The sequence below is a fragment of the Sparus aurata genome, chromosome 1, assembly GCF_900880675.1.
Source record: "Sparus aurata chromosome 1, fSpaAur1.1, whole genome shotgun sequence".
Classification (NCBI taxonomy): Eukaryota; Metazoa; Chordata; class Actinopteri; order Spariformes; family Sparidae; genus Sparus; species Sparus aurata.
In genome coordinates this window covers 38,061,500-38,076,306 of record NC_044187.1, presented here as the reverse complement: position 1 = coordinate 38,076,306, position 14,807 = coordinate 38,061,500, and the positions used below count along the sequence as shown (strand labels likewise).

Below are 14,807 nucleotides of genomic sequence, written 5' to 3'. Positions count from 1 at the left end.
CACGTGAAGGCTGTGAAATTATTTGTATCATTTCACCAGCTCAAAATATTAATTATCTTCTGTAAACAAGAGTGAATGGATTTTATTCCTTGGCTCATGACCCCCAGATTTAAGCCCACGATAACGTAAAAATAATTAACTTGTGATATTTAGATTACGGGACATAGACATAGTTTCTCATGAAATATGTTGTTTTTTGCTTGAGCAGCTGTGAGGAAACAGAAGCAATGCCATCAGTTGACGACAGAGGTCAGCAGAAAATTTCGAGTACTTCATCCACTTCCAAAAGTGGCCAGGTGTATGCTTTTACTTTGAAGGCGGGTCGTCCCTTTTCCTGTTATTGTTGCGTCTTAACGGTCCTCACGTTGACGCCACTGAATCCACCGACCCACCGGATCTCTGCTTCCATATGACCGGGCTTTCATTCACAGCGGGGCTCATACATATGCTGCAGCAGTCCCTCTGTGGAATAAGCAGCTACTGGACCCAGACAGACAGACAGACAGACAGAGAGACAGACAGGCAGAGAGAGAGAGAGAGAGAGAGAGAGAGAGAGAGAGAGAGAGAGAGAGAGAGAGAGAGCGCAAATGAAAGAGTGTTATCAGAGGGAGAGGGGAGCGCACACTCAGGAGGGCTTTTTAAATGTCTCTTTTTATGCATCGTGGATCATAATCACTTGAGAACTTTGGAAACATGCACCTTCTGGGAATATCTGTTCTACTGGCATACCTTCTCTACACCAACCTCGCCAGCGACTTCAGCCACAACGACTATTATGATTACTACGAGCAGGAGCAGATGGACGAGCCGGTAAGTTAAAGAAAATAATCAGCGGGACTTGCATGGAGTGAAGCAACCACACAGTCAACCTTTACAAGTATTAAAAAGTAATTAGTATGGTAGGCTAATGCAGGGACCACCATACTACTCTTGATGGGGTTATTTTTCTTTCTTTCTTTCTTTCTTTCTTTCTTTCTTTCTTTCTTTCTTTCTTTCTTTCTTTCACTCACTCACTCACTCACTCATATTATAGGCCTTTTTGGGGGTTTATCTTGAGTCAAAAGTCAAGATGTGGATGGAGGGGGGGACATTACAGAAAAAAAGGAGTAATTTGATTTCATCCTTATTTGACCTTGTTATTTGAGGGCTTCTGCAGCTATAAGTGAGGGGAACATTTTATCATGTCAGTTCAAAACAAAGGGAGAGAGGTGAATCTGAGGACAGCCAGTGGACAGTGAAACCACTTCATAAGGATTTCTGCCAACCTCAACAGGTGTGTCAGCTCAGTTGATGTAGACAAGTTGGGTCAGAGCATCTATAACAAACATTATTGCTATAGTAATTAAGATAAAGGCTATAAAGAATTTATCAACCCTGGCATTAGACATTCCACTTAAACCTGTCTGAAATCCAGTGCTAATTCATTAAATGTTCAGTTCTCCTCCACCTGTTTCACTATCCATACGAAGTGTGCAGCACACACTGGAGGTGTGGGCTTTGATAGAAGTGAAGAAGAGAGCACGTGTGCAAATGACAACTTTTAGTTGCATTATGGGAACTGTAGGATCCAGAACTTTAATGTCACAATGTCTTTGCTGCTTTTATTTGGACCATTCTTGTTTCTTGTTTCCATTCTTTCTCTCCTCAGTCCCATTGCTTGGTAATAATGCACTATGAAATCACTGGTTTACTTCTTTATATGATTAAAGCAAGACAACACATCCTCATCCCTACAACAACAACAACTCAATAGGTCATCCCACAAACCTCTATCACCATTCCTATAACAACATGACTGTTGTATGCTCTGAGTTTGGATACATTTAGGAAAACATTGTGGTTTGGCTTAAATGTCTAACTTCAGTTACAAATGTACCTACGTTAGGTACAATTTAAGTGAGATAATGTACCTGGTGATAGCTTACTGTCGGTAAGTTGAAATAACTCACTGTTGACTGCTGGTCTGACACTGTACATGAACAGTGCTCTCCTGAATGAAGGTCCAGTGTTTGTTTGACCCAAACATCCATCCTGGTCCCTCTCACTACATTGCTATTCATACTGCTTTGTCTGACTTCCTCCTTTGCTGCCCTAATTATTAGTACAGCCAATAGAGGTCACCACCTAACAATGAACATAAATATGTATCATAATGAGCTGCTTTCGCAGATGACCGATAATGGTTGTTTCTGTTGCCCTAGGTCAGATCATAGACACAAACTTGTGTCATCAGTGGGTGAACTCTTCAGCTACTGTAGATAGTCATTTTCTATGCATCCTCAAGATCTTACATAATTGTTAAATTTGTGTGTTTAACTCTGAATTATGTACATTTTAGAAGCAGAACATGCACTCTTATCCCCTGGAAAAGTGCTTATATCCACTCTACATGAACATATATTGTGGGAAAATATAGCCGTGTTACTAGAAAAAGAAACTGAAATTTATTTATTTACCCATGTAGCCTACCAACAAAATGTGCATATTCCCCCAGATTATGCACACATATCACCCAAGATTAGAGCGTACCAGATACATGATTTCTGGGGCAGATGGCTACTGTTATTAGAGAGAAAAAAATCTGATATTGATATATCGATACTTGACTGTGAATTTAATAATTGTAAATTACCCCAAGCATCTTTTTCTGCATTATGTTCTGTAAAACAAAAGCTTTTGGACAAATCAGACAGCACATACTCCCATACCAATATAACTGTGAAAGTATCAGCCAACTGATATATCAGTTGGGCTCTACCGAGAATGCCCTGAAAAAGTGGTACATTCTTTGGAAATGTTCAAGTAACCAAATGCCACAAATCTGTTCAAACATGGCCAGAAAAAAAGAAGAAAAACCCACCCCCAAGTGCCTGCACTTTCTCCCCCTCACACTTTTTTATATTAATACACTTTCCAAGTTACATTTCCCGAGTGTGTGTGTGAGTGTGTGTGTGTGTGTGTGTGTGTGTGTGTGTGGCTTTGCACAAGCGGAAACAAAAGGCCCGTTAGTAAGAGTCGGTGCTCCGAATGAGAAGCCAAAGCCAGTTCTCTTTGAGTGTATTTTCCTAACTGATTGTAATCATCTGTTCTGGTGCACAGGATATCATTAAAGGTTTAGCCTGAGCCTTTTCTGCTGTGCCTCAGGATGTGAGAGGTCAGTGACAGAAAGAGATACACAAACACTGATTCTGTCTGTCACATTATGAAGTAGCTGTTTGTTTTGTTTTACACACAGAAGGTAACATTGATATTTACTGGCTTTTGTTTAATGGTGATTATCCATCTGTCAAGTTTAATAATAAGAGTTGGATTGATGCACCATTGAAACATGCTTTTCTTTAATGTGATGCCAGCACAGCAGATTGAATTGAACCAACTGCTAAAGAAAGTGAGCGAGAGAGGAAGGGAAGCAATGTGAGAGAGCAGTGAACATTTTCCAGGGGGGAGGATTAGAACGGAGTGTTTTCAAATTAGCCAGAGAAAAGAGCCAATGAAGGTAGGTGTCACAAGGGTCAAGTGTGTGTGCGTGTGTGTGTGTGTGAGGGGTGGATAAGTGCTAAGCAGTAACATGCAGCCATTTGATCACAGCAGACTGTTAATTGGAATGATGAGTTTTTTCTCTCAACTCCTGTCCTCTACCTTTAAAGCCCTCATTTATTCTGAGGAATGTAAGTAACAACTGAGACTGACTCATCTCCACTGTCAGGTGAACACCTCATATGGTTTTCAGTTGTCTTATGATTTAAAAAACAGTTAAATATTCTTACTTGAGCATGTTGGAGATAATGCAGTATATGGTAGGAATTAGGTTTTTAAACAAGCATTTAATCTGCTTTTCCACACTTGATTCACTTATTTGCGTGGTTTAGTAGGTTTTGAAAAGCTTACTGCTGGAAAGATTTCAGTTTGAAGACCGAGTCAACTCTAGCCTTTCTCAAAGCCTTTTTTGATTAAGTATGCCGGCTTAATATCTTAAATCAAATAGCACACTATTTAAGGTTAATGATTCAAAGCTTGATATCCCTTTTTACTCCATTGGTGGCTTTAGTTTACTCTAATTGTTTGAATACAGATTCTGTTTGTATTGTCCACATTGAAACAGACAAAGTTTAAAGGAACACTAAATTAATTAAATAAATAGATCAAATTTGTTTACAGGCTTTGGACTGGATTGCCATTAGAGCAGGCAATGCGATGGAAACACAGGCTTTCCCATTAATTTCAATGAAGGTAGTCCATTTTGGCCGTGCCGGTGCTGGATGACTAAAATTTCACGATGTCACGTTTCAGTGGCCAAACACATAAGATGGTTATCAGACTGGCAGTATGAATGACTGAAACCACAGTGGAGGGTAATGTAGTGTGTCATGTGTATTCACTCAGTTTGGCTTTGTGTACCAGTTTATACAAAAAATGTGATTTCATCAGTGGATGCCGACAATCACTGTAGGACCGCCGTGCCTAACCTACTGTGGCAAAGGCATGAGCAGAGCAGTTCAGTAGCAGGGGATGTTAGCTAGCATGGCTGAGGCCTACATAGGGCCACAACAGACATTTGTGAAGTCTGATAAATGTTCTGAGTCAGCATCAGTTTTGGTTGAAAGGTACATTACAGCTACATGAGCTACAACTAGCATAACACGCCCAAATCTCTGGCTAAACTGCCGACAATCCAGAAACTAAACTGTTCATTCAGTCCGACCATGTTATAGAAGTGCAATGCAAACTTGGTGTAGCACTCTTTTAAGACTAATACACTGTAGCTTCTAGTCATTACTAAGTTTGATTAGAAGCTGCATTAATCGTTTTATGCCACTGGGGGAAAGAAATGGAATTTAGCTGACAGACACATGGCCACCAAACATCACTGGTCAACAATGCCAGATTTACGATAGTAATCGAACTTTTACAATAGTTTTGCCTTCTGAATTTCCTGACAGGATAGCAAAATATGGATCTTCCATCGCACGTGACATCTTTCCAGCCAGTCATGTTTGGGTGTATGTTTAACATTTCCCATCTTGCAATGCTGTCACTGGCTAATAAGGGTATTATTGCTACATATTAACAAATTATATTAATTACACACTAGGAAATTCTGTGTATCCAGTGAGCAGACTTCACCAACTGCTGAGGGAAATATCTGGCAGTACAGCAGGTTAAACAGTGATTATTTGGTGTACATAATTGTCTCCAAGGGTTAATGATAACATCTCGGACTCACCACTACAGTTCATTTTCCAGCCTTTGACAGCTTTCACATTTCTCATAGTCTCATCTAAATATTGATTAATTGGGGAAAATTCATTTAATGAATAATTGTGTTTTTATTATATTATGATTACTTCTGCAGCCCTATTGATTGGTGGCTCTAAATTACCTATAGGAATGGTTGTCTGTCATAAACATATTAATCCCTTGTCGACCTATCCTGGGAGTTCTAGACAGCATTAACCCCCAATCAGAGTTGTGGTTTGGTGAGTATAATGATTGTGATTACAGGTTTTCACAGTTATGGTCTAGCCAGCCAGACCATTTATCTATACAATAGTATGTTCAGAGAAAAATATTTCATCAGGTACTGATCAGTTAGACATGACATTTGACAGTTATTATCAGTGGGGCAAAATGACTACTTGAAATCAAGATTTATTATTTATTATTTATAAAATATAAATATAAGGTCTGTATGAACCTATGTTCCTGTTCTGACAAGGATAGGTGCTACTGTATGTAACACATCAACATACACACTTAAATCAACTTCAAAGTCAGTCTAGGCAATCCATGACTCACCTGACTTACTACGTTTGGCTTCATATGTAGTAAAAATCCCCAGTCTACATCTCTTGTGAACCCTGTTCAGTGCTATTTGTCCTCATGACTTTTTAACTTTAACGTTTTCATTGGCTTTCCAAATACAGTTTTATTTTGGCTCACAGAACTCAAAACCCTGTTTTGGGTTTTTCTGAGGTTAAGACATACCAACCTAACAGTCCTGCACCAAATAATATTTCAGAATAACAGTGTTAGTGGGTAATAATATTACTTTACGGAAAGGTCTGCCATCCAGACGGGAGAAATTTTACTACACATGACAAATACAGTGAATGGCAATAGTTTAGACAAACACAAGAAAGTAGTTCAATCTTAATTTGGTCATATTTGTTTTTCTTGGCCACTTCTGCAGGTCTCTTCAGGCATTTTTTTTAAACAATGTTGGAGCTTTCACCTCAAGTTTGAATTTGGTTTGATTCAGTGTTACAGACCTGATTATTGCTTTTACTTGTTTCCATCCAACACTTCTGCGACCAATGAGGTGTTCATACTGCTGCACTGTCATACCATTTGCCATTGCTCTCCAACACTGTAGCTAGCTAGCAATGCGGACAAATCTACAGCTTTGCGAACGTAAGGATATACATATGCAGTATGCTGTGAATAGAACAGATAATACTGGAATTTATGAACAGCACTTGTGTTGATGCTTTCGTACTTCCCATAACATCTTTTAAATATAGTTTCTCCGGGGGGGTGTCCATGCCGCTGAACTGAGCACACGTTTTTCTTGTGAGCTCCCGGCGATATTCGGTTAAAATCCTTCAATATTAAAAAAAAATACACGGACACGGTGGTTAACCAGCGCTGACAGCTTTGCAGACTACGCCGCGTTGAAAATGCCCACGAGGAAAAATATCAATAAGAGTAAAGGCGCAACAGACTTCGGTCCAACCGTGGAAGACGACGAGTGGGATGCTAAAAGCATGACTAGCTTGTCAGAAAATGCTGGTTCATCTTCCCAGCTAGCTACAACACCTGCCGATATGGCCCCAGACCTGGATGTTATACAAAGATTAGAGATGAGAAGTGACTTTGCCACTAAATTCCTGAATGCAATCCATGATGTTAAGAGGGATGTATGAGACTTCTCAGGCCGCATGGACGAGGCAGAAGAACGAATCAGCAAGGTCGAGGACGTGGTTTACACGGAGAAAGGCAAAACCAAAGAGCTAATTAAACAAGTAGATCTTCTCAAACACAAGTTAGACAACCTTGAAAACCGCTCGAGGAGATCAAATCTCAGGTTGGTTAACTGAAGCAGAAAAGTCCGACGCAATCGCTTTTCTCGAGAAACGGCTACCTGAAGCTCTGCAACGTTTCCCTCGCCTCCTGTCATTGAAAGAGCCCACAGGATTCCCACTGGGGCACAAAACACACGATTTCCCTGACCGAGAGTCCTCATTATTAAATTTCTAAACTTTCAAGACAAAGTCCAAGCAATGCGAGCAGCCAGGACCAAAGGCAAGATACTATACGGCGAGCAAGAGGTTATGTTTTTCCCGGACATATCTGCAGAGCTACAGCGACAGAGGAGACGCTATGACGGGGTGAAACAACAGCTGAGATCCCTGGATATTCGCTACGGGATGGTGTACCCAGCCAAGCTTCGTATGACGGCCGACGGACGAACACACGAGTTCAATTCCCCAGCAGACGCCGAGAAGTTTAGCGAAGGATTGAAACAGTCCGGTGGTGCCCAGGAGACCTGAGCTGGTCACTTGGAAACGAACACTAAATGTGGCGCCCTGTGAGTAATGACATGGGGTAATGTGGGGACTGTTATTCTCATTTATATACAAATCATGAGAGGTGGTTGTAATATTATTATTATTTTATTATATTTATTTTCATAAAATGCCTGAGTAATGCTTTTTCTGTCTACTCCAATGACTGTTTACCAGAGACTACTGTGATGAATAGATGCTCTTTAGAAGTCCCGCGTTTTTTGTATTGGACCAACATATAACTACTATAAGCGAGGCCCAGGTGCCTCATCTTTTCATTTTCATGTCCGTGAAAATATCGAATTGTTGCCGGGAGACTCTCATGTCTCATGTTCATTTAATTGTTTTTTGTTTTTGTTTTTTCTGTGTGTGCTTTATTGGGTTAAGGTGCACGAAGACCTCAGTTCAGTTAACGGCTCCCTTGCATAGCATTAGATCTGTCCTTGCGTATGGTCGTTCCCATAGATGAGTGGGAGGGGGGGAGGGTACGATTAGCTGTACTGTTCGGGAAAACAGCTAAGGGGACTTGTTCATGGCAGCATGTTGTTTTTCTATATGTCTTTTTGTTTACCCTCTTGTATCGCTCACGGTATCCGCCTGTGTTTTCGCATACATCATGGTATACTTCACCACAAAACATCAGGAGTATATATATGTCAGAGGACCAAGTTATATACCTCTATCTAAAATGTATATAAGATGACTCCAATTAAGGATTTAAAATTCACCTCTTGGAATGTGAGGGGTGTGGCTAAATTAATCAAGTTGAAGCAGGTTATCACTAGGCTTAAACAACTAGAATCCTCAATTGTTTTTATTCAAGAAACCCATTTACTCAATGACGAACTATTGAAAGTGCGTAGGAGATGGCCAGGCCAGGTATTCTCTTCCTGTTTTTCATCCCACTCTAGAGGAGTCTTGGTACTGATCCACAAATCCGTGCCATTTCATGTAAATGATACTATTTCAGACACAGCTGGTAGATATTTGGTGGTACAAGGTAAACTTTTGAGTGAGAATATTAACTTATTATTAACATTAACATATATGGCCCCAATGATGACAATCCCTCATTTTTTGAGAACCTATTTCTGTTAATTGCCACCCTTCCTGGTACAGTTTTGATAGCAGGGGATTTCAATTGCACACTAGACCCGAAATTTGATCGCTCCTCTTGGGGTGGATACCTCACAGCAGGAAGAAGTTACAACACTTTATAGATGAACTGAATCTCTGTGATCCCTGGAGAGTGCAAAATCCGACAAAAAGAGAATTTTCATGCTTCTCATCAGCATTTAAAACCCAATCTTGTATAGATTATTTTTTAGTTTCCAGATCCCTGCTGCCCAATATATCTGGATGTCAATACGATAGCACAGCCTTGTCAGATCATTCCCCCACATCATTGTTTTACAGTGGATCCCAGTTACCCAGAAGGGCCAATAGATGGTGCTTGCACCCGAGGTGGCTACAGAACTCTGAGTTTTTTCATTTTGTGGGTGAGCATATAGATGCATATTTTACAACCAATACGGATCAGACCTCTGCGACCACTAGGTGGGAGGCCTTTAACTTATCATTTGAAAATACGGAAAAGCGGAAGATAGCCTATTAAGACTTAAACAGACCTTTTATGAGCAAGGGGAAAAACCCAGTAGGTTTAGAAATGAAAAAGGGGTTATTACAACAGACCCATTGAAAATTAACCAAACTTTTGTTTCATTTTACAAGACCCTTTACCATTCGAAATATCCAGCGGAATCTATGGACCAGAATACTTTCCTAGATGGGCTAGAAATTCCCACCATTCCAGAAGACACAAAGCTTCGGTTGGATAAAGAATTGGATGCTACAGATATTGTTATTGCCATCGGCAACATGAAAAATGGAAAAGCAGCAGGGCCCGACGGGCTGCCAATAGATATATATAAACTATTTAAAGACAAACTGATTGCCCCTTTATTAGAAATGTATATAGAGGCCTTTGAACGTGGCCACCTTCCTCCGTCACTGCGAAGCACCCTAATCATACTCATTCTGAAACCGGGCAAGCCTCCGACTGAATGTGGATCTCACAGACCAATTTCACTTATGAACTCTGATGCAAAAATTATAGCGAAAGCTCTATCTATGAGACTGGAGAAAGTCCTGCCATCCATTATACATACAGATCAAAATGGTTTTGTGAAGAACCGCCAGGGTTTTCATAATGTGAGGAGAGTACTTAATATAATCCATGCTAACAAAGGGTCCTCTGACACCGCCATTTTATCACTTGATGCTGAAAAGGCGTTCGACAGGGTCGAATGGCCATATCTTTTAGAAGTGCTTAGACGTTTTGGATTTGGGGACTACTTTTGTAAATGGGTTGACATTCTGTTTACTGACTCTGCTGCAGAAGTTTGCACAAACTACGTGACTTCGCTTCCATTCGAATTGTCTCGTGGCACAAGACAGGGCTCACCGCTCTCACCTTTACTTTTTATAATAGCGATGGAGCCACTGGCATTAGCAAACGGACACATCGTACAATATGTGGTATTAACACAGGTGGCTTGGAGCATCGAATTGCATTATTTGCAGATGACGTGATCGTGTTTGTGTCGGGTCTGAGAAAATCAATACCTTCCCTTTTAGAGCTGATGAATGAAGTTGGTGGCTTTTCTGGGTTTAAGGTGAATAATGACAAATCTTCAATTATGTTCCTAAATGATAGAGAGAGAAGAAATCAAGTGATACCCCACCCTTTCATAAATGCTGTGGACGGTTTTAATTATTTGGGTATTAAAATAGCCCCAGAGATAAGTGACATTAGTTCAACAAATTAAGAGCCCTTGTAAGCTTCAGTCAGCGAAGACAGTACAAGATGGATGGCTCTACCTCTTTCGTTAGTGGGTAGAATAAGTGTAATTAAAATGACAATTTTGCCTAAGTTTTTATATTTGTTTCAATCGATCCCTTTGGCGCCCCCACCCTCACTCGTTTCAAAAACCAGAAAGTTGTTTTTGAATTTTATCTGGAATAATAGAATGCCCAGACTCAGATTATCTCTTCTATATTTGCCTTATGACAGGGGTGGATTACAACTGCCTAATATTCAGTGGTATTATTGGGCTGCCCAATTGAGGACCGCCATGTTTTGGTTTTCTGAAGGAATAGATTTGCCCTGGTTACAAATTGAATTATTGTCATCGAGTGAATTGACACTACATGGGTTTTTGTACTCGGCCCCCCTAAAAAGTTTATTGAAAAAAACAACCAATCCCTTTGTGAAAAACACTATTGTGGTCTGGTATGAGGCACATAAATATCTTGAAGACTTTCCAGTGCCGTCTTGTTTTTCACTGATTTGGGGCAATGAACATTTCAGCCCAGCCAAGAATGATTTGGGATTTAAAAGTTGGTTAGATAAGGGTAAAACTAAGCCTTTAGACCTATATAAGGACAATACACGATGTCGTTGAAGTTCGACATCCCAAAAAAGCATTTCTTTAAGTATTTGCAACTTAGAAGTTTTATTCTGACTCGCCTCAAACGCTCATTTCGGCTACCTCCACTGTCCACACTGGAGTCATTCTCCACACAGAACTGTTTCAGTAAGGGACGGGTTGCTCAGTTATACAAAATTTTGGTAAATAACAACAAAGATAATATAGAGAGAAAGAGACAAGATTGGATTCAAGACTTAAATGAGGAAATATCACTGGAGGAATGGGGTACAATATGTTCAAAGACCCAATCACAGACCATTAACACCCGACTACGCTTGATACAATACAAGTGGATAATGAGATTATACACTACCCCTGTAAAATTAAATAGATTCAACCCTAATATTCCTGATCTTTGTTATAAGTGCAGTGAATATAAAGGTACTCTATATCATTGCTTATGGGGATATGAGGAAATTCAAACATTTTGGAGATTAGTGACACAGTATATCTCACAAATTACCTCTACCTTGATTCCTCTAAATCCCAAATTGTGTGTTCTGGGTGTCTATCCTGCCAATTGCTCTCTGGCCAATAGAGAAAAAAAGATGGTGGATTTCTGTCTACTATAGGCTAGACGGTCAATTGCCCTGTGCTGGAAAAATATTAATGGTCCTACCCTCTGCTTTTGGCTGAGAAATCTAACATCAAGTCTGGCTTTAGAAAGACTCACTTATTTTATCAGGGAAAAAACCTCTGAATTTAATGACATTTGGGAAAGATTCTTAGACTTTGTTAAACATGGCGATATTGAAGAAGCTCTGTAAATATGAATGTGTCTATGATGTGATGTGAAGTGATGTAATTATTTGATGTACCGTGGGGATAAATCAGTAAGTGTCCAATGTTATATGCTGCCTGTTCGAATGGGGAAGTTGTATTGTTTTGCTGTGTGATTGTTGTTGTTGTTGCTTGTCTTTGAGTTGAATGTGCTAAATGTGAAAAATTGAATAAAGACATGTTTTAAAAAATATATAGTTTCTCCCTGTTTTCTGCTTCTCCTCTGTGTTTTGGAGGATGTGGAAGTGGACTGGCTCGATGGTTTTACTGTTCATTCATTTTCAGTTATAGTTTTGTTTTGGCAACTCAAATCATATGATGAGTGTCAGAAAAAGGTTGTGCTTGTTTAAACATTGTAATACTGAGTGGTAACTTGAAACAGAAGACAAACCATGACCTTTGGTGTCAAATGTTTTGTACACCTAACCATTCACCCCAAGCTCTGTCCAACTGTTTGCCCTGGTTTTGAAAGGTCAACTCACAGTCCTGCAGTGGGAACAAATGTTGCCAGTGAATATAAGCTACAGCATGTTTCCTTTGCAAATATAGATTGATTATATCCAATTGTAGTTAAACAAGCTATAAACACAAAGAAAAACAATCTATCACCGTATAGAATTGATATAGCAAATGCATTGGAAAAAAGCTGCCCACCGTATACAGTATATTTAGCATACATAAAGCAACGATCGTGAAACTTCATCACATTTCTGCCCAAAAAACAGCAGCTGTCACCGGCAAAAAAAACTTTATCTCACCAAGCATTTGTGTTTAAAAAAAAACCAACCCGTGACGGTCAGCCCTCCAGACCGAGACTTAAGTTAACTTTCTCCCAGAAAACAGCCTACTTCCCCACGTGTGACAGAGTCAGACAGCATCCTCTATAGTGATGGCGTTTAGGTAGTTACATAATCTTGAGCGAAAAACTTAACTTTGACACTTTCCACAATGTTTGGTGGGTCAGGATCTCAATCACAACACATTATAACAGCATCCATATGATTATAGATGGATAGAATTACTTATAGATAGAATTACTTTATTGATTATTTTGTTACAGCAACGGGTCCGCAAAAAAAAACACTCTGTTCATAACATACATAGAAAGCAATATATACATAGTGTATATATACAGTGCAGAATATACTATAAACAATAATAATATATACAACAAAACAGTAGAGAGATCAGAGTTTTCTCTGTCAGGCAGAGCTGAGAGAGTTATTGTGTAAGGTGATGGCGTGTGGCAGGAAAGATTTCCTGTATCTGTTATTACGACAGCGAAGCTGAAGCAGCCTTTTGGAGAAGGTGCTCCGCTGTCTGACCAGTGTGAGTTGGAGAGGGTGGAGAGGATTATCCATGATGGATAACAGTTTTTTCAGTGTCCTCCTCTCCACCACTGTCTCCAGAGTGTCCTGTTTACAGCCATTCACAGAGCCAGCCTTCCTAAAGAGTTGATTGAGTGTTGGTGTCGCTGGCTCCCCCAACAAACCACAGCAAAGAAAAGTAAAAAAAAGTAAAAACTGTATAAACTGTCCGCAGGTTTAGATTGACAGGGGGGACACCAGGGAATCACCTTGACAACACACGGACGTTATCATCATGACGTGAGATGGTTTGCTCTGTTTGAATGACCAACGGCAAAGAATTGGTGAACCGCCACTGTGGTGATAATGCAGCTTCTCTGTGTGAAAGGGGCTAGTAGTGATGTGTGATACCACTATTTTTTTCTTCCCTTCTTATTACAAAACACAGGATGTTTAATTGTCGCTGATGCCGAAACTTTGTACACAAGCTTGATGAAACAGTATTCTGCACTTTTAAGAATGGGAACTCCAGTTTGAACTTCAACTCATGAACTGAAGCCTGACAGACATCTTTCTGTTTCCCAAGGCCAGTGATAGTCAGCAAAAGCTCCCCTTTCTCTGTACCTGGATTATACCTGCCAGTGCCAAAGGACTCAGTGATTGAAGTCTGTCTGGTCTAAGCAGCAGCTTTCTTCTGACCTTCCTCAGACTACCACTGGATAACTTCATTATATTCATCTGTACTGATTAAATCTCAGATACTTAACATGGTTTGTGGTGTTGCTGTGTCACAACCTGGCTCAACAGTATGCGACAAAAGAGGGAGACCACACATAGTCTGTAAATAATGCAAAATGTTTTAATTAACCAAAGGAAATAAGCAATATAATTAGGTATCAGTTGTCAGTATGTATGCAGTGTCTGTGTGTGTGTAAGTGTATGTATGTGGAAACAATATCGAAACAAATAATAATGTCAGTCGGTCGGTCAGGGCAGGAGAGAGAGTGAGAGGATCCTGCAGGTCTGATTTATAGCCACCTGAGCCCAGCCTGCTCAGGTGAGTTGCATCACTGGTGACACAGCTCCTCCCACCAACCTCCTGAAACAAAGAAAACACACAGCCAAAAGAGCACCGAGCAGGACCAACCCCAGGGTCATCACAGCTGCATGACCTCACAGTCCTCACACACACATCACATACTCATCCTATCACATGAGCCAGCTCTGTAGAACAGGTGTTATCTTAATTTGAAAGCCGATTCTACAAGAGAAACGTTTGGAATTGGAAGTATTGATTCAGACCAAATTCCTGATTTGACCTTGAAGTGAGGATGGATTCTAGCAGGGCTCTGTAGCAAGAAAGTAAGTTTCCAACCTTCATGCAATCTGTTGATGACCCTGAACTCTGAAATAGACGAATGGATGTGGTGAAATTCTCTATATAAAACCAGCATCTCCCTCTCTGTCTCCCTGAGTCTGTCTCAATGTCTCTCTCTCTCTCATCCTTTATGGGCTTTGGTTGCTCCATAACTCTTTCTTCACCATGATGAAGATGACTAAGAATAGAACAATATCAATGCCTTTGTCTTTCTTTTTTTTAGCCTTTATCCTGACCCGATCACCACATAATCTCTAAGTTTCTATTTATTCTCTGTGTAAATGCT

General features: G+C 40.1%; 1 protein-coding gene across 1 annotated transcript in view; it reads left to right on the top strand.

Annotated features, from left to right (window-relative positions):
- Positions 1–370: 370 nt before the first annotated feature.
- The window catches only part of vegfc (vascular endothelial growth factor c), a 101,507-nt gene continuing 87,070 nt past the window's right edge, over positions 371–14,807 (top strand). Inside the window, exon 1 of the mRNA XM_030426853.1 lies at positions 371–810. Coding sequence (XP_030282713.1) covers positions 694–810 — 117 coding nt within the window. The 5' untranslated portion in view covers positions 371–693. The remainder of the gene's footprint in view (positions 811–14,807) is intronic.